Raw genomic sequence first — 19,567 nt, forward strand, 5'->3', positions numbered from 1 at the left:
TTTTTTGATTCTGTATATCGTCTTACAGGAACTTTTCATTTTCCACGGATGGGTCAAAACCTTTCCACGGTGTTACTGTTGTGCCGTTGCCGCACAGGGTGACTCCACAACTGTCCACAAACTGTTGAACGGATTTCTGGCTTTACTGTGATTCAAATTGCATACCTTTGGGCGAATTCAAGGGAAAATGTTTTAAAATGTGCAAAACGCATGACATAACGCCTAATATTATGTGTTATGCTATTGAAGCCAACATTAATATATTTTTTGAAGACGGAAACACACTTTTAAATATTAATCTCTAATATGAATACCCAAAAAGGTGTGTTACTCTATGAAATATGCCCCAAGTTAACTCACCATGACAAATGAACAAAAACATACACATTTTGTACAAAAATGCTGCATGAATCGAACAACAATTTTCACTTTGGTTTGGACATAAAAATCGACTCTCATGCAAACAGACGTTTAAAATCTGGTGGAAAAACAAGATTTTTATAGACGTGCTTTTAACTTAATACAGTTGTTGCACACGTAATGTCACACTCCTGGAAGCATCATCAATTGTTAAAATGTGTTTTGGTTCATCGCATCCTTCTGTTGCTTGTTTTTGCCAGTTCATAACAAAATTGTACTCCTTTTACGATACGAAACTCTTTAGCATGTGCGTTCGTGTTGGAAATCTGTTCGGTAAATATTTAAATTCTTTGAAATGTATTCAAAAACAGTATACCTTTACCTATTGCTACGAACGAATATGTCAAAATGAAGATTCCGGACAGCTCTCCGTTAGACTCTTACTTTTTTACAAACAACAACAAACACAACAACAACAACAATAATCAATTGTAGTAATATGATCTCCGTTCGCAATCTCAATGTAACGGTGTCGTTCGGTGTTGTAAAGCTTCCTATTACCTTCCCATCACGACCACTTCTAGACGCACGGCACGCAAACACCGCACGAGCGCGTCCAATACGCATGACCGTTTTGTCAAACGTACGAACGTGGTCCTTTCCGTCCCGTCCATACTTCCCTTGAGCAGGCACAGCTCCAGAAAAAGAAATCCCACACCAATTCTCACAACAGCAACCCATTCCTTTCGAACGCACAGAATCACTGCCCGACACTCTGTTTGTCAACAACAAGCGTCACGAACGAAAGGTGTCACACTTCTGCACGTTGTATGTAAACAGTTTTCCTCCCACTGATCGGTCACAATTTGTTGCAAAATCGTGCTGTTTAAGGTGTTGTGCGATTGTGCGGTGTTGTTTGCGTTTGGTCAAGATAGAGCCGTGCTGCTGTTTGGTTGCTTTTTAAGCATCATTAAGGTGAGAAAGGGGAAGTTCTGTTACGGCGTAGAATGGCATCAATGGCAATGGTAGCTGGCGCGTAAGATTTGTGTGAAAATTAACGCGCCCGTGGGAAAAAACGAGTGGAACAAGGCTAAGAGAATAATGGCAACATGAAGGGCAGAGTGCAGAACCAATCCTGCTATGCTATTTCTATCAACAAGTTTTGCCCCTAAATGTAGGCAACGGTATACACATCGAACGAGGTGCACGATACTTACAGTGATGTGCACACCGTCTGACACAGGGAGTGAATATTGAATTTCGAAGCATTGAAACAAACTTTAAGTTATAATGCTTTTACATTTAACACCTAATGGTAAAAATAAATAACAAAATAAATTCTTTTATTATTTCAAATAATTGCAATAATTCAAATGGCGCCAAAGAACATTTGGTTTAATGCTTTTGCGTTTGCTGTGGAAAAGCTAGAGTAGCTCCAAAGTGTATGTTCATATACACATTTTAAATGAGACAAAGGAAGAAAAGGTTAATCACTTTACATAAATTACTCGTTCCATTAAAATACTGAATCAATAACATTATAAAATTTGAAAAAAATAGCGCAACATTTATGCATTATGCTAATAAAACGTGTTGTTCCAGACGATGTTCCGTTTGGCTGCGTATTTTCCACACGTGCGTGCGTAGTTGTGGCTCTTAATTATTGGCGCAGCTTCTGCCAGAGGTAAGCCTACACGGGCGTGAGACGATCGGCGTAAACAAGAGAGCGCGCAAGATCAAGGGATGGGAGAGCGCGAGTGCCTTAGCGCATATGAAGATGCCTGCAAACGACTGCAGCATGGTAAATAAGTGCGTGTTTAATCAACGTTTTCATGAGAATAATAATGTTTAGTGGCAATCTGTGTTGCGTGTATTAACAAACTTTTTCAAAACATTGTTGTTGATTAGTTCTAAAGTCAATTTTAAAGCGATAAGTTATATTCTACAGCTCAATATATTTTATTTCTAGACGTAAACATATTTTTCCTAGCTTTGAAACTTGTAATTGCCTTAAAACTTTGAAGCAAGTTTTGAAACGAATCAATATTATACAACAAAGCAGGCCGAACTGACGCTGCTTCCGTGTATCGGCCACTTCAGCGCGCAGGCCATACATTATATTTACGGCGTGCCACGACCGCGGAGCGCGTCAATTCGCAACAAACCCTCCAAGTGATCATTCCTCGGGCACAGTTGTCGACGCTCCGTGGTTTGGTGTTGCTGTTTTTTTTTACCTTCGTTCCGGACTAGTGATACTAAAGTGCACTTACTACACAACATTTTTGCAGAACAGAGTTCCTTGTATCGTCCAGCAGCACCTCCATCGTGCGCAAAGTGATCGTTTTAAGCCTAAAGGTACGCAACAGCAGCTGTAGAGCGTAGAAGTGTGATCGTCTCACTAGGGGCACCGGGTTGTCGGTCGTGTGTGTGTGTGTGTGGTGTTCGCCCGACTGGATATTCCTGTTGCGCCACTTTCATCCTGTGTGCGGCACAATAAGCGCTTGGCTTGTTGGCATATACCCCATTTGTACATACGTGACCTACACCAATCTGGGGTGGCAAAGCGCATTTCGCTTGCATATTGGCCCTCTTCGTACGCGGAGTTCATTGAATTGTGCTCAATCCCTTCTTCGTAGTGGAGTGGCCGTGAGCGATGGCGCGTTGTACAGCAGCAGGAAGAGCGCGCAGCCGGTTCTGTTCTGGGTTCCGGTCCGCATGTGAAGCGGACGGGCGCGCGGTGCGCGTGTGTTGCAGCCTATATATCGCTTGATAGTCCGGGCTAAATTTAGCACAAACACTCCCAGTGTTGAGGAGGACGCAAGGCCAATAAATTTCGCTGTGTGCACGGGTTTTCACTTTCATTCCCAATGTCCGAGAGGGGGGGAAAAACGAACCGAGGTGTGCTTTTTCACGTTACTTATGGCTTAGCGTCGTGCCCGGTGAATTGTACGGCCGGCGATGAGTCGATGACGTTTCTGATCTGATCGCGAATGTTTAACCAAGAGGCCGCCTGAAGGCCACCCCGATAACACTTAACCCTTCGGTGCATTATCATCTTTGGTGAGTGATCGTTCGGTTCCTGCTCCACGTCAATAATCCCTTTTTTGTGACAGGGTGTGATCGTACAAATAAATTCCCTGTCATGACGATTATAAGGAATAAAAATGGACACGGAACGGCGATCTGCAGACGGAAGTAAAGCTGCACAAGATCGAGTGGAACCTGTTTTTTATAACGACCAGCTAAAACTCATCCAGTCGGAACGAGTTGTTCGTAAAACGGACAAACCTGGCCTGTTCGCGTTCGTCTAGTATTGCAATTATCGTGTGACTTGCGCTAAAGTACAACGCTTCCTGCCTTCCAATAATAATAACACACTACATCAACGTAAGATACATTCCTGCCTCGGAACGTTTGAAGATCGAGACGAGCAAACAACAGATTTTTTGATGGCAAACGATACACGAGAAACTTACAAACAAACCGAAAATAACCGGTCAACCACCGTCATTCGGAGAGGGGGGAAAAATGCATAAAGAGAAACAAAACCGGTGGACTTTGATCGCCACAGATCAACACACGGTGTACGGTTTTGCTCCACAGCTTCCTCTTCTTCTCCATTTTTGATGTCAACTCCACTCCACGCTACAGTGCGGCTTCCCAATCCCCCAGAGAGCCGGTTACAACCGGTACAAACAATCTGTTTTTTTTACTGTGCTGCAGCTGTATTGATGCTTCATTCTGGGGCCTGTGCGTGTACGTGTGTGCGGGAACGCGCGTGGCGTATGAGCGAATCTGTGTCAAATCTAACCAGTGAATGGAAGAGAATGATCGAGAGGGTTAATAACACTGGGCGAGCGTAGCACGTTTGCTTTTCTTCCCGACTTGCCACGCTAATGTTGTTGATTTCGAGCGATGACAACGTGCTGGAATACACCAACGGGCTGCAAAACCGTACTCCAGAAGAAGAGGAGCTGAATGATCATTGGGAACAAGTGTTGGGCTTATTGAATCTTTTGAGAAGAGCGAGGAGGAGTCATTGAAATCACGAATCAACTCTCAAAAGATTCAAGAATCTTCAGAGCAGATTCTTGGAGACCTAAAGCCGATTGGATGTTGGGACCTTTTTTGAGGCTGATGTCCGGCAGAAGGGAGATTCAGATTCATTCCGATTCACCCAACACGGTTAAGAACCTCAACGAATTTCCTCTGGGACTGCTCCTCAGGACACTTTCCATACGCCGGTGATAAGAAGGTCGGTCGCAAATACTGTTTTCCGTGATGATAAGCACTGATAACCGCCAAACTAGTTCCGTCAGCTGTGTGCCATTCTACACTGCTTCCAGAACACCAGAGACCTTTCGGAACGGGTCGCGCTAAATCGTTGGACAAATTGGCGACCACTTCGTGAACAATGCTTCTTCCCGCGGTCTTATCTAATTTGATTGCGTAGTCGAATAGGCCTATACCGGTCGCAGACGATCGCAGGCGAACTGATAAGAAAACCGAGAGTGTGGTGAACGATGTTTCAGGTGATGCCGCCGCCACCGCTGCTAGTGGCCAATGGGGTGGGCCAATGTTTTATTGGAACACACGGACTTTGCACTTGGAACTGAGATGGCGCGAAAGTGAACGTGTTGATGATGATGTGGTTCTGGCGAGATTCTTGAACATTTCATTTCAAGGGTATGACGGGAGCTTGAACTTGTTGAAGGATACATGCTGTTAATGCTGCTCGTGATATTGGCCAGGTATTTTGTTTCAGTTGTATTTTTTCCACTACAGCTGGACCAAGGTCGTGGAATTCCAATTGCCTCTACTGGTTGGTCTATCTATGATTAACTCACAACATTCTGAGCATTGAGATACGTTTATGGAACTGCTGGATTGGACATCTTGTGGCGACCAGAGCATCGTAATTAGCCAAGACACAAAAAAGCGCCACCTAGGCAAAAAAGAGGGTACTAACCAAATTGCTAGTTGGGAAGTTTTGCCTGGACACGACGAATACAATCAGTCCTTTGTTCCTAGGTAAACCCAAACTAGCAACCGGTAAAGCTAGAACAATAAGATCCTTGTTTGTAGGAGAGGAACGAAAGAATAGGCGACAAACGAAAAACAGACAGGATCAAACACGAATTGTAAGGAGACAGGAAAGTTCGAGACATGGCCAGCACAGTGTAAAAGCGGTGGCATGTCCGAACGAAAGTTAGTTATCGTTCCGATCTCCGACGAGGAAGTTCTTCTGCTAGTTATCGCTTCGATCTCCGACGAGGAAGATCTTCTGCGAGTTATCGCTCCGATCTCCGACGAGAAAGACCTTCTGCGAGTTATCGCTCCGATCTCCGACGAGAAAGACCTTCTGCGAGTTATCGTTCCGATCTCCAACGAAGAAGACCTTCTGCGAGTTATCACTCCGATCTCCGACGAGGAAGACCTTCTGCGAGTAATCGCTCCGATATTCCTTCAAGAAAATCCTTCTGCCAGTAATCGTGTAGTAGGGAAGCAAAGTTGTCTGGGACCTAACTCCCAGCAGTTGGAAGGAAAAATAAAAATAGGACCCAACTTCGGTTGGACACTCCTAAAATCTTATTCTATATCGACTAAACAACCTCAAGAGGTCTAGGCCTGCCCTTTCTAGCTTTCTGTGACTTTATTTACCCGTAGCTGGATAGTCAGTCCCGCGTACGAGGGACAATTGGACATCAGGCCAAATGCCTCACAGGCCATTTTACAAACTGACCATCATGTCGCATGATTACCTCCATTACAGTAGGCAAAGTAATAGTCATTGTCGCAAATGAGTCAACAAGCATGTGCGACAAAATCTTTGTTGAGAACACGTTGGACATTAGTCGCAGGCATTTAAAGAATTTTAGACTAAGGAATACTGTACTCATAATTAGGAAAAAAACAAAAACAAAAGAACAAGCTGCTGTCTCTAACCACGGCGAGAATACAAGCCTTTAAGAACCTGTAGTAAGGTTTAACCTACCGTTTATGTATGTATCGTGTGTCATGCAAGGCACATCTCATCGCGCTCATTACCACGCAAATGGGGCCACTTCCAGCGAATGGCGTTCGTATCAACGAAAACTATTCACTGTTCGCGCTCGATTAAGCACGTGCCATCCGACTCGTTGCGATTTTTTTTTTTTAGTTCTGATGCTCACGTTTTATTGTAATTTACGATGTGATACTCTTCCGCCTCCCGACGTTCGGCAGGGTGGAAATTCTTGCTGGCGAGCAAAAGGCTCGAGAGCAAGAGAAAAGAAAAAAAACCGGTGATGTCAAAGCTTAAAGACAAGCTCCTCAAGCAAACACGCCACGCCATTCTGATTCCCGGTAATTGGATGTGGGGTAATTAAAGTATTTTCTTGTTACACTTTCCATCGTCGCGATCGTTCATCCTTTGTGTGGCCGATGCCTTATCATTGCCAGGACACCCTGTTGCGTTCGGTGTGTGTGTGTGTGTGTTTAGATGGAAGTAGACTTCAAGATGGCTTCAAGAGTGCTTCTCCTTGGACAATCTTTACCCATTTTTTTTTCGTCGAGTGGCCGCTCAGCCAAGTGGCCGCTTGACAGCTTTGATAATGAGATGCTGTGATTGCAGGGCAGACAAAAAGGTGCTCCCGGGTGGGACGTTTCCCTTTCGCTTCCCTTTCGTTTGACGACTACATTTTTGCTATGCGAGACGAGTTGAAAGAGTCAACGGCGAGGAAGATTGATAACGTTGGTGGTGCTTTTATTTCCGGTAGCTCTGGGCTGTCATTATTTGGGATACCGTTTTGTGCACCGTGAACCGAAAACAAAAGCGTGTGGTAGGCAGCAGCGCGTAATAGAATTCCACAACCGGCTGGACGGTTTTGTTTACCGATTTTGCACAGGGGAACCATCCATATGGGGAGGTGAACACAGAACAAAAAAAAAAAACGGCACTGCCCCGCTCCCGATGCTCCCAACCATCGCCGGAACTCAATCAACAGGGGATGACAGAACCTTTCCCCCATTGGCCCGTGAAGTCCATGAAGTGCCGGTAAACATCATCAACGTAAATGAGATTGGCTAGTGTCCACACCAGGCGGTGTAATCCTTTCGATGGAGGTGTGGTGCCTGAACAGTAGTTTTAAAAATTCAAATATTCATTTCACCCTTGGACCACAATGAGGGACCCTCACCGCATCCTGCCTGCCCTTCAAACATGGCACCGGATAGGAAACATGTTCCATGTCACCAACGAACCAACCGAACGGGCTTGTTTTCGCGCCACGTCAACCAAAATTGAACGCCGCCGGAGCATATTAGCTACGGAAGAGACAACAACGAGAACCCCTCAAGGTTAGGGATAAACAGGTTTCAGCAAACAATCCCCGTTCGACATACTATCGGACCGGATGAGCTAGTCAGTCCTGCCGCAAGGTGTGCTGCATACGATTTAGGCGGCCAAACTGCTCAACAGATACGTCAAAAGAAGCTGCCCACCCCGTGGCGTGTCCTTTTCTGCGCACACCAAACTCCACTCCTTCGAACGGAAAACCCTTTTCTTGACCTGATTTTCCAGTGCCAGGACGGTTTGTTTGCTACACACAGCCTACTACGCTGCTACGCTTTCTTCTGCCAGCAGTGCTTCGGCGTGGTGACTTTGCCATTGAATAATTGAAGCTGTTTGTTTGTAAACACGCCGAGAGGTGGCTAAATTTAGCTTCCGGAGAGCATTTCCTATCTGACCCGCCGGGGGGATAGCCCGAAGCGCCACTAAATAAACGGTGCCGGTGTCGAACATGGCTTTAAATCTGGGTGAATGGGTTTTCGATTTTTCTCCGCCCTGCAACGTGGCATGGGGGCAACACGTGCCACACGCAACAGCATTCGAACGTGGCCACAACGACACATTGTTGCACGGACACCGAACAGGTACAGGGCCGAGAGCATTTACGCATTTACGTGCTTTAAATGATTAAACGGAGCTGTGGTTAAGCGGAGTGCAGGTTAAACATGTATCTTAATAAGGCACCGGCGCCCTCTCTTAAGCACCATTTTGTGTCAGTTTTTGTTTCATTTCAATTCTTCTTTTTCTTCCTTTTGCTATATCTTGCAGCGCAACATTTACACATATCAGTCAACAGGCGAAGAACTTTGGACGGACCAGAGAAGCACCCATAAACAATACCCCCGAATATTGTGTCAACGTTGAGAAGCAAAGCCTCTGTCATATCATAAAAGACGCACACCGAGTGGTGGCACCGGACACGTTTGCACTGTGAGTCGGCAACTTTAAGCATCCAACCGTATCAACCTCTTATCGTGGGCGTAAATAGTTGTACGAAGGAGGGCATCCGCATCCTTCGTTGGCGCAGTAACTTCGCCCTGTACCGCAGTACCTGCAAAACCTATCGTTCCCGGTGAACAATGATGCGCGGTGGATCGTTGATTCGGCTGGCGCAGGTTGGACTGAATCCGGGTGTGACGGCTACGATCGGCCACCACCAGCGCATCTGGAGTAAGCAGTGCGTACGGCTGCTCAGCACCAAGCGGCAGGTGAAATACCTCGAGGACACGATCTTCCCGCCCGAGAATGGGTTCGAGCAGAACTCACTGTACGGCAACAACATTCCGATACCGCACATCACGCTGGACCATTACCTGTGGGATCGGTTCAGCCAGTGGGCCAACAAGGAAGCGGTGGTAAGTATCGATACGAACTAGTGTCGGGTTGAATTCTATGTATGGTGGTGTATTGGTAGCGGCACCGGTCCTCACACGTCAGGACAGGACATTGAGTCCTCTTGAGGTTGTTGTGCCGATGAAGAAGAGTAAAAACGGGTTCAGATTCATCAAAATCGGAATGATTCTTGGAACTGCTTGAATGAATCTGAATCTCTATCTTTCAAAGATTCATGAACCATGATCACTCCTCTTGAGGATTTATGAGAGTCTTTTATGAGTCGTTCATCTGATTTGAAAGATTCCTTACTTAACGATTCATATGAATGACTCGTCACAAAAGATTCCTTAAAGCACACAACACAAGTTCCAAACACAATTGATCCGCACCGCACGTACTCCACGTGCCTCCACCAGTTGCTGATCAAGGCAGGTTCAAAGTCCTGCACACCCACGGACCGATGGTCCGGAGCTGTCAAGTGCGCAGGCCAATTGTTTTATGAGATAATTTATTTGCATCGCGCCGAGTGTCCGATGGTTCATCGGCTTGTTTGACCTGTGCGTGGAAAGATAGAGCGTACGGTGACGAGACGTTGCTCGTTATCTGATGTACTCGAGATGTTGTTGCACCTTCAAGCATCAAAACTGTTAACTCACACCAAACAGAAGGGGGGGGGGGGGCAAAGGGCGGGATGTTTACCAGACATACCAGCGGTGGACAACATTATCTACAGCAATTTTTACTTTTTGATAGCATCCAAATTCGCCCGAAATGTGGCATGGGACTGAAGAAAGAGACTGCTTCTTTTTTGTTGGGGAGAATCAACGCGCTCCGGTCGCGTTATCAGCACAACACCATTCCGGTACGAACCGGATCCACCAATCGACCGAATAGGTTAAATGAATGACCGCTTCAATGGCGGGGCGATTTGATTGCGAATTCGGAACCATTCTGCAAGCGTGATGCCGGTTGGTCAGAAAAATCTGGTGCGCTTCCAGGGTGTTCGAAAAACCTTTGCTACTGACGTCTAGACCACTTGACCCATGCTATCGCTACACCCAAACTGCTAGCTTTGCGTAAACAATCGCTGTTCGGCATGCTTGGCAATGGCACAAAACACGCCACCCATCTCCGCTCATATTCCATAGCCATTGTTTCTAATGCTTTACGGTGCACTCTGCTTCATCCTTCTCAGGTCTGCGGCATAACCGGACGCGGCTACACCTACGGCACGCTGCGCGATCATTGTGCGGCCCTTGCGATTCGGTTGCAGCGCAAGATGAACCTCACATTCGGCAAAACGCTTGCCATTTGTCTGCCCAACATTCCAGAGTTCCCGCTCGTCACGTTCGGTGCTATCGAGGCCGGTCTGGTGGTAACGACCATTAATCCAATCTACACCGCAGGTAGGCGCCAAACAGCTATCCTTTCAATGATAAAAGGGGGGGTGTTCATCTCTGCCAAAAAGTGGAGCACGATGTACCGGGGACACCAAACAAGCAATGTGCTGAGTTGTCACACCGGTGTGCCGATAACGTACGACGTGTCGGGATACTGGGCCATTGATTGTACCATTGACTGGGGACCTCAGTGTTTATCAATCACATGCAGCTCCGCGGGATTACTACTGACAATCGACACTCGTACTGGGAGCGTATCGCAGCATCTCCAACGATTTCACACAACGAGGCGCCAATTAGTCACGGTGTGCGTACACCACCGCCTTGTCCTTATCGATCATTAATTGAATGTTGTGCTAGCGCTTATCATGCGGGGTACCTTTCGATAACGAGCACCGGTCACTTCCTTCTTGGGCACAATCGCACGGCAAATAGGCCAGTCATTGCTTATCGTCATTTTATGTACCTTACAAACCAGCCCAACTGCCAGTCAACGAACCAGTATCGATTGCTGCTCGATTCGGTTTCGCACATTCTCGGGATCTTTGTAGCAATCGTACATGAGTTGTAAATTATACCAATTGCTCGCGATAACTCGCGACAACGTCCTTTTTTTTGCTGGGAAGTTCGATGTCTAATGATTCAGCAGGTGATATGTCAGCGTTTCTTAGGCTGTCACTGTTGTGAGATAACATTCAGCTGTCATCAACAATCGATCGAGTTGCTTGACACCGGCTACTATTTTAATCTTGCTGTTCAATGTTTCACTGAGCGTTTGTTGTTGCGCTTCTTTCAGAGGAAATTTCCCGACAGCTGGTGGACAGTGATGCGAAGATACTGATCGGGCTGGCATCCAACTATGCAGTATTAAAAGAGGCGGCACAGCAGGCAAAGCTGGATATACCGATCGTCTGCATCCGGTGCACGAACGATGAGAGTCTGCCAGCCGGTGCTATCGACTTTGCCGAACTCTCGAACCCCAAAGGTAAGGTGATGCTTTAATGTCATGTTTATGTGCCACATGTCTAACCGCTCTGTATGTCACCCCGTCAGGTATTCACTATAGTGAGCTGCGCCAACATGATCGCACGGCGGACGATATCGTCTTCCTGCCGTACTCGTCCGGTACTACCGGTCTACCGAAAGGGGTCGAGTTGACGCATCTTAACGTCGTTTCCAACAGTGAAATGCTTGGCGCGAAGGCCGGTACTGGTACGGTGGTGTTGCCGACCACCGACACCTTCCAGGATGTGCTGCCCTGTGTGCTGCCCTTCTTCCACATCTACGGTTTAACCGTGACGATGATCTCGAAGCTGCAGCAGGGCTGCAAGCTGGTAACCTTGCCCAACTTCAAACCGGACACGTTCCTAAACGCTCTCGCCGAACACAAGGGCACGGTGTTGCATCTCGTACCACCAATAAGTGAGTGTAGCAGGAAAGAAGAGAATGTTTTCTGTTCCCGTTGAGAGCGTTCCATAACTGGTTTCCATTTGTTTTTCTTTTCAGTCATATTCCTCGGCCACCACGAAGGCGTGAAGCCAGAGCACACGGATTCGATCCGGAATGTGTTTTCCGGTGCGGCACCGATGGGAACACCGGACGCGGAACGTTTTACCGCACGGGCACCGAATGCGGAGTTCATCCAGGGCTACGGACTAACCGAGACGGCACCGGTTGTCTTGATGGGTGCACTTGGTTCACGTAATTACGCCTCGGTCGGATCACCGTGTCCCCGCACCCAGGCGAAGATTGTCGATTTGAACGATCCCACCAACACGGCGCTCGGGCCGAACATGTCCGGTGAGCTGCTGGTGCGCGGTCCACAAGTAATGAAGGGTTACCACAACAACCGCAAGGCAACGGAAGAAATGATCATCGAGGGTGGGTGGTTGCGTACGGGCGATATCGCACACTACGATGACAATCTGCAGTTCTACATCACCGACCGGCTGAAGGAGCTGATCAAGGTGAAGGGTTTCCAGGTGCCGCCGGCCGAGCTGGAGGAGCTGCTGCGCTCCCACGAGTCCGTGGTCGATGCAGCGGTCGTCGGTATGCCGCATCCCGTCGCCGGCGAGGTACCGCGTGCGTTCATCGTGGCGAAACCGGGCGCCCGGGTAACGGAGGACGCACTTAAGGAGTTTATCGCGGAGAAAGTGGCCGTGTACAAGCGGCTCGAGGGTGGTGTCACCTTCCTGGACAGTATTCCGAAGAATGCCTCGGGCAAGATTTTGCGGCGGCAGCTGAAACTGGAGCACTGCTCATAGGGCACGCGTCCGAAGGATGGAGAAACCCGATATTACCCGACTACGTGAGGAGGGCAGTCCACCGTTGTTTTTTTTGTTTTTGAAAATCTCATCATCTAAGGCTCGAAGGGACGACCCGGGAGGTGTCCGTAAAGGAGGTGTTTGTGTATGTGTGCTGTCGAAGATCATTTATCAACTATTTTCTCCACAGACTGTTTAGATCGATAGGGTAACTAAGGTGGCATTTACGCGAGGAAGCCACCGGCTGATGGTTTCTGTGTTTTGTGTGATGTATGTTTTGTTATAGGACGTTAAAACGTTGTTTTAGATTGTTTTTAGTTTGTCGTTTCTTCGAACCCAGTATAGCACAACGCAACAATAAAAAAGTACACCTGAATGCAGGCAGGCGTAACCTTAAGAAAGAGATCATTTTTACAATAAAAAGCTAAACTTTGCCAATTATTACCACGCAATAACGCTGAGGTTTGTCAGCGACGTACACAGGCCAATTTCTTTTATCGGATGCAACCGTTCATGTTCGCGACTGTAACCATGGACGATGAGAAAGACAGTACGGGCTTTAGTATTTAAACTAAATTTGATAGTTTTTCCTTTTTACTGTTACATTTCCACCTTTCCCCTATTTAACTAATAATGTCATTTGTTTTCCGCCACACGATAGGTACGATAGTGGGAGCAGGGATACTATTCGCATCATCTAACGATTGAATACATGATCAACAGAAAAAAAAAACATCTATCAAAAATGTGTGTAAAGTACAACAAAATCAAACTAAATAAATAGTAAACAAAAAAACACCCCGCTCTCAACGTACCACACAAAGTGTTTCAGAAAAGAATGTGTAAAAAAGACAATAACAATAAAAAAGGACTAAATAAACAATCTAACCACAAACCACATGATACCCGGTGGGTAGAAAAGGAAAAAAATTACCTACTAACTAACGGCAGTGGAGCTAAACGTTTGCCTTTGCACCAGTTCCCTAAAGATACCACCGTCGGTTGCGATCAGGTCCGCGTAGTTACCGTGCTCAACGATTTGGCCGTCCTGCAGCACCGCAATGTTGGTCGCATTGCGGATCGTACTGAGCCGATGTGCGATCGTTAGTACGGTACGGTTTTTGGTAAGCTTTTCCAGCGCGTTTTGTATCAATTCTTCCGAAACCGCGTCCAGTGCGCTGGTCGCTTCATCAAGAATGAGTATTTTTGGGTTCTGTTGGGAAAAGTTCACGAACGATCAGCGGGATGAAAGAAAAAAAACGAATCACGAATGCAACGCTCTTTACTCACCCGAATGATTGCACGTGCGATGGCTACCCGTTGCTTCTGGCCACCGCTCAGCATGACACCGCGCTGTCCGACGAGCGTATTGAGACCGTCCGGAAAGTTGCGTACAAACTCGTCTACGTGCGCTTCCCGCACAACGCGCTGGAAGCTACTTTCGGAGATTTTTTCACCCATATTCAAACCGTACAGAATGTTTTCCCGAATGCTGCCGCTGAATAATACCGGTTCCTTGTCGAGAGAGTCGGTAAGAGAGAAACGTTTGAAAATTGTCTATATTACGATAGAAAAAGATAAAACAAAGTACGAATATACCTGATTTACTGCACCAATATGACGTCGTAGTGAGGATGGGTTAAGATCACGCAGATCGGTACCATCCAACCGCACTGACCCTTTTTGTGGATCATAAAGCCTAAAACGAGTGAATGAAGAAGAATAATTAATTTATAACCAAAATTTTTACGGTGGAACGTCGATTATCCAAGGTCGGATTATCAGAGACCTAAAAAATGACAGCTAGTAGAATCGTTTTTACTTTTTCAACCGTATAGCCGTTTAGCCCGAGAGGTTCTTGGGACTTTTCTATAAAAAGTTTATCAAGTTAAACTCTCTGGAAAATATTACATATTGTTCAAACAATAACATCGATTATTACAAGCTATCGATCGAATAAAAGAAATCTATTAACCGGTATGTGGTCGGACCGTAGTTGCACGGATTATCGACGTTCTACTGTACTTTATTTCTGGCGATTTAACAAGGGAATTGAAAGCATTACTAAAAAAGGTTTTTTACCGTTTAAACACAAAATTGGGAATTGGGAAGGAGTAAGAAACTAGAGACTTCAACATAAAAGACAACGAACTTATAAAAACATAAGAATAAAATAGTAAACAAAATGCGACAAATGAAGTCTTCTTAAAGCAAACAATACAATTTCAACTTAACAAGAAGTCATAGTAAGTGTACGTAAGCGATAACGTAAAGCAAATCTTGGAACTTGCCAAAATGTTTCCATAAAATGTTAAACGTATTTGATCTCCTTGTCAGGAATCAACTGGAAATTAGCTATAACGAACCGAATACAAAACATGTCTCTGACTAGAGACTAAAAGTATTACACTCACCTTAACATTAATGAAGCGATAGTAGACTTGCCGGATCCACTGCGTCCTACAACTGCCGTTGAAGTGCCCGGTTCGATGGTCAAGTTTACACCGTTCAGGATGGGTGCATCCGGTCGGGATGGATAATGGAAAACTACATCTCGGAACTGTATCTGACCGTCTGGTGGTTTAGTCACTTCGATGCCTCCTATCGAGTAGAAGATGATAGCAATTTAATCTCAATTTAAAACCCTTTTCGTCAACTCCATACCTTCGATCGGAATAGTGTACTTCCTGTCGATAATTTCCCACAATCTGCTTGCCGAACCGACGCCCTTATTCAGTTCGGTGTAGAAATTGCTTAACCCTCCTATCGAGATGGCAGTGTAACCGGCATACAGGATAAATGACGTCAATGCGCCTATTGTCATTTCCGAGTTGTTTACCATCGTACCACCGTAGTAAAGTACCGATAAGATGATAATGTTCCCCGAGAGTCCCGTCTGAAAAAGCGTGAATTGAATTACAATTATTAGTATGAAATCATTTAATGAAAAATCCGGCTTACCATTCCATAAAACGTCGCACGCGCTTTTGTCTCCCGATATCCAATGTTAAGAGCGTCCAGCAGTTGTTCGGAAAACAGCTGCTTCTCGAACCGTTCCTTGCAGAACACTTTCACCGTCTTTACATTACCCAAACGCTCCTCGCCAATCTTCATAATGTCCGCGTACTTGTCCATCAGCTCGCGCGTAATGTTACGCACATAGCGTCCATAAACAACGGCACCACCGGCGACACAAGGCACGATACACATGCCCACCAATGCAAGATGGGGCGAGGTGTAAATCATCATTCCGGTGCCGGCCAAAATCATTGCCGACGAGCGTAACCCATCGGACAGGTTCATGCTGAGCGAATTACCCACCAGGTACGTGTCGGAGGAAAGCCGATTCACCAGCTCACCAGTGCCTTTCCGATCGAACCAACCGGCCTCCTGATTCAGCATGGAACTGTACACCTTGGCACGGATGTTTTTCGTTATGCGTAGGGCTACAAGCAAACAACATGATTGAACAATGCGAGGAAACTAAGACGAAAACGTCTAATATGATACTTACAGGCATTACTAAACAGATAAACTCGACCGAAGTTTGCTAATCCACCGAGCAAAAAGATGCCACCAAGAAGCAGACAGAACTGGTCCAGCTTTTCCTTTGCCATACCGGTTTCGGCTGAGCTGGCGTAGATGATGTCCAGGATTTTCCCTAACCCGAACGGGACCGCCATTGTGATTGCGGACGAAATTATCAAACATCCAATGCCACCTGCGAATGGGAAGAGCAGCTAATTAGCGCAATGCTTCGCAGCTATCAATAACGCGCGCACGTTTATCAACCTGTTATGTTCCATTGCTCAGATTTCGCAAACCCCAGCAAACGCTTCACATCGGACGATCGCAGTTTCTGTTTCGTAACCGGATCATCCAGCTTTTCGGAGCTCTCATGTTTGTCTGGTTCTATTTTACCACCGCTTGCATAGCGGCAGCCCGATGGTCTCAGCCATAGATCGCCGGCTATCAGCTGTTGATTACGAAACCTGCCGGCACCGTACCGGGTACTACCGATGCACGATCGTTTTCTAACACTTTGCAGCGCGTTTGTGGCTGTCCTTTCGAACCCATTTCTACTGGTGAGGAAGTGAAGCGAACGAAATGCACACGAATGGAGTTTACTTTCACTTCCTCGTATTAAATTTATAAACATAGTAAATCGATCTGCAACACAAGAGAGGGAATGAAAGAAATGCTACATACACTGGCTTCACAATGGGAACGATTGTTATTGGATCGGAGGATGTTAACGATTGTTCAAGTGCTAAAGTTAAATGGATCTACTCACAGCTCCTAAACGGCACAGCTGCTACACGATTGGAGCAGCAGCGCGACTTGCAAGCTTATTGTTCAAAATAAAAAGAGCACCATCGAAGAAATGTTTTGTTTACCTTTTGGTTCTGCTCGCTTTGACAGATCCTCTACTGTGAATGGTTTGAAATAACCGTTGGGGATTGAAAGCTAACTAAATTTATTTCTACCCGATTTGCCTTCCATTATTCATAGCAATTTGTTGTTTTCTTTATTATTTCTTTACAAAAAGGTGTTTAATTGCATCTAAGCTAATTTTGGGTGTTTTTTTAATTCCTCCTTTTTGTTCGCATCAAACAGTCGTACCATCATAGACCATCGCCTCATGCCGTTGCGTTGACAGCTCCGCCGCCACCTATTATTTATTCTGGTGTTGTAAACATGTAAACAGTGGTTGGTGGTGATAGTTTTTACAACGTTTATATGAAAGAAAACGATATAAAGTTAAGTTTGTTTTAGAGTAAAGGTAATGTTAAATTGAATACATTTTGAAACCTTTGAAAACTAATTTGGTTGCACAATTACAGCAGCTGTAGTGTTCGTTCGTAAGTTGCAGTACAACACCATGGACTCGGATGATGGTGGCACAAAGCGGTCGGGTCGGGGTCGCGGACGCGGTAGAGGTACCCGTGGACGTGGTCGCGGTCGTGGTCGTGGCCGTGGAAAGAAAGCGACCCGCGTTATATCTTCCGACGAGGAGGAAGAGGTCGCATCCCCCGAACCGGAAAAGGAAAACAATGTAGTGCCGGAAAAGCAGCATCCAGCTTCCACACCAGCATCCACTTCTGGCAAACGACGTAGTGTGGAGCAGGAACCATTAAAGGATTCGGCACCGGTTGTACCACAACCACCGCTTTCGTCGGTACCTGCCGCACTGGATACGGAACCGTTGCCAGTTGCGAGTATCCTTCCGGCACCAACAAGCGCCCCGCTCATCATCGATATGGAGGCGGACATTTCGCAACTGGAAGCACCCACCTTCACCACCATTAGTCGCGGTCCGCCGGAACCGATGTTGCGGCTTAACTGGAACCACAAGGTCAATCTGATCGGTGAGAAAGTGCTCAACCCGATGATCTACTGTTGCGATCAGTGCGACAGTCCGATCCTGATCTACGGTCGCATGATACCATGCAAACATGTGTTCTGTCTCCAGTGTGCTCGCTCCGACTCTTTGAAGGCGTGTCCACGCTGCAAGGAAAAGGTGCTCCGAGTGGAACAGACTCGTCTTGGAACTGTTTTCATGTGTACGCACGGTGGCACACGGTACGGCAACACGGGCTGTAGGCGCACCTACCTGTCCCAGCGGGACCTGCAGGCACACATTAACCATCGGCACGTGACAAATCCTGTTCCACCACCCCCGATAGCGTCTGTTCAGATATCCATGCAACCGCTCGTTATATCATCAGCACATCAAACCGTCCCGGTACAACCGATGGAGCTGTCGCCGATGAGTAAACTGTTGTCGGAAAAGGTGAATGCAAGTGGCGGAGCGGCACAGCGCAAAAATTCTAGCGAACAGCTTAATTCACCACGGGCCGGCATGATGCGACAGGCCGATCTGGGCGACAGTTACTACGGTTATGGAAGCTCCGGTTCGTACTCGTCCAGTCATTCCACCAGCAACCAACATCTCCACATGCCAATCGGGGCTCCACAGCAATCCGCTGCCCAACAGCATCTGTCTCGTACTGGTTACTCACCCTACGGCCATCAGACGTCTTCACCACAACAACAGCAACAACTTCCACCGTCCACATCGTCCGCTCTCTGGAGCCAATCCTCCAGTCAATACTATCGCTAGGTAGACACAGCTGTACAACTGCAGGAGCTTCTTCTTTTTGTAGAACGTAACGGGGTGACGGGGCGCACATGTGGGAACGGCATCGATCTTTATACGACAGAAACGGTACACCGGGACTGATTATCCAGCTACAGGTAAATAAAGTCCCAGGAAAGCAAGAAATGGCTAATGCCAAACCCTATTGCGGTTGCAGTGCCACTACACAAGCAAACGTTCGTCGTGAAATCTGTCGTTCTAGTACTGAAGTAAACAATGACAAACAATGCAACACCTGCACGCGTGAAAAGAATGAAATAAAACAATTTTACTAGCTAACGAAACCGATCACAGTAAATTAAGTTAATGAGACGAAGAGCATAACTCAAATTTGTTTAAGACAGCACACGACTGTGCATTATTTCGAATAAAATGTAGCTCACAAAGCATTACCTTTCAATTGTGAGTTTTAATCAGAGTGTTTGTTTCGGAGACTTAAACGCCGCTCTGAATGTACCATTCCATAATATTTTCAAAGCTCCTGAATGTTTAAACTAGTTATTATAACCTGTTCAAGAGAATAAGCTTTCGTATGCTTTAATGCTTTCTTATGGTGAGAGGGGAGTATGGTGCCTCACAGTTCTCTATGGCCAGACGTCTTGGAAACTTTCACACCTACCTGACCATTTTCTTTTCCCACTTGTTCCAATCCATCCTTTTACTACTCCTCATCCTAACAATGCTAATGGACAACAAATTGGATGTTACGTTAGTCCGT

The 19,567-nt window shown here is 46.3% G+C and overlaps 3 protein-coding genes across 3 annotated transcripts; 2 read left to right on the top strand and 1 right to left on the bottom strand.

Annotated features, from left to right (window-relative positions):
- Positions 1-8,769: 8,769 nt before the first annotated feature.
- LOC128707254 (uncharacterized) lies at positions 8,770-12,689 on the top strand. Its single transcript, XM_053802206.1, has 5 exons — positions 8,770-9,045; positions 10,221-10,431; positions 11,222-11,410; positions 11,479-11,847; positions 11,932-12,689. Exons 1-5 carry the CDS (start codon positions 8,770-8,772, stop codon positions 12,687-12,689), a joined length of 1,803 nt encoding a protein of 600 aa, XP_053658181.1.
- A 937-nt stretch (positions 12,690-13,626) lies between these two features.
- On the bottom strand, positions 13,627-16,848 carry LOC128710114 (ATP-binding cassette sub-family B member 10, mitochondrial). The gene is made up of 8 exons (XM_053805155.1): positions 16,482-16,848; positions 16,204-16,410; positions 15,651-16,135; positions 15,354-15,585; positions 15,104-15,290; positions 14,289-14,388; positions 13,980-14,204; positions 13,627-13,902 (listed from the first exon to the last, which is right to left on the bottom strand). Exons 1-8 carry the CDS (start codon positions 16,846-16,848, stop codon positions 13,627-13,629), a joined length of 2,079 nt encoding a protein of 692 aa, XP_053661130.1.
- Positions 16,849-17,571: 723 nt separating this feature from the next.
- On the top strand, positions 17,572-18,813 carry LOC128719703 (E3 ubiquitin-protein ligase Hakai-like). Its single transcript, XM_053813331.1, has one exon. The coding sequence runs from the start codon at positions 17,572-17,574 to the stop codon at positions 18,811-18,813; it is 1,242 nt and encodes a 413-aa protein (XP_053669306.1).
- Positions 18,814-19,567: the final 754 nt, after the last annotated feature.

This window comes from Anopheles marshallii, chromosome 2 (assembly GCF_943734725.1).
Source record: "Anopheles marshallii chromosome 2, idAnoMarsDA_429_01, whole genome shotgun sequence".
Taxonomy (NCBI): Eukaryota; Metazoa; Arthropoda; class Insecta; order Diptera; family Culicidae; genus Anopheles; species Anopheles marshallii.

Coding starts and splice junctions, on each gene's coding strand:
- LOC128710114 (XM_053805155.1), bottom strand. CDS start 16,848: ATGTTTATAAATTTAATACGAGGAAGTGAAAGTAAACTCCATTCGTGT. Junction 15,586..15,650: donor GTGCGACGTTTTATGGAATG/GTAAGCCGGATT, acceptor ACGCTTTTTCAG/ACGGGACTCTCGGGGAACAT. Junction 14,205..14,288: donor ATATTGGTGCAGTAAATCAG/GTATATTCGTAC, acceptor TCTCTCGACAAG/GAACCGGTATTATTCAGCGG.
- LOC128707254 (XM_053802206.1), top strand. CDS start 8,770: ATGATGCGCGGTGGATCGTTGATTCGGCTGGCGCAGGTTGGACTGAAT. Junction 11,411..11,478: donor CGAACTCTCGAACCCCAAAG/GTAAGGTGATGC, acceptor TCACCCCGTCAG/GTATTCACTATAGTGAGCTG. Junction 11,848..11,931: donor GCATCTCGTACCACCAATAA/GTGAGTGTAGCA, acceptor TTTTCTTTTCAG/TCATATTCCTCGGCCACCAC.
- LOC128719703 (XM_053813331.1), top strand. CDS start 17,572: ATGGACTCGGATGATGGTGGCACAAAGCGGTCGGGTCGGGGTCGCGGA.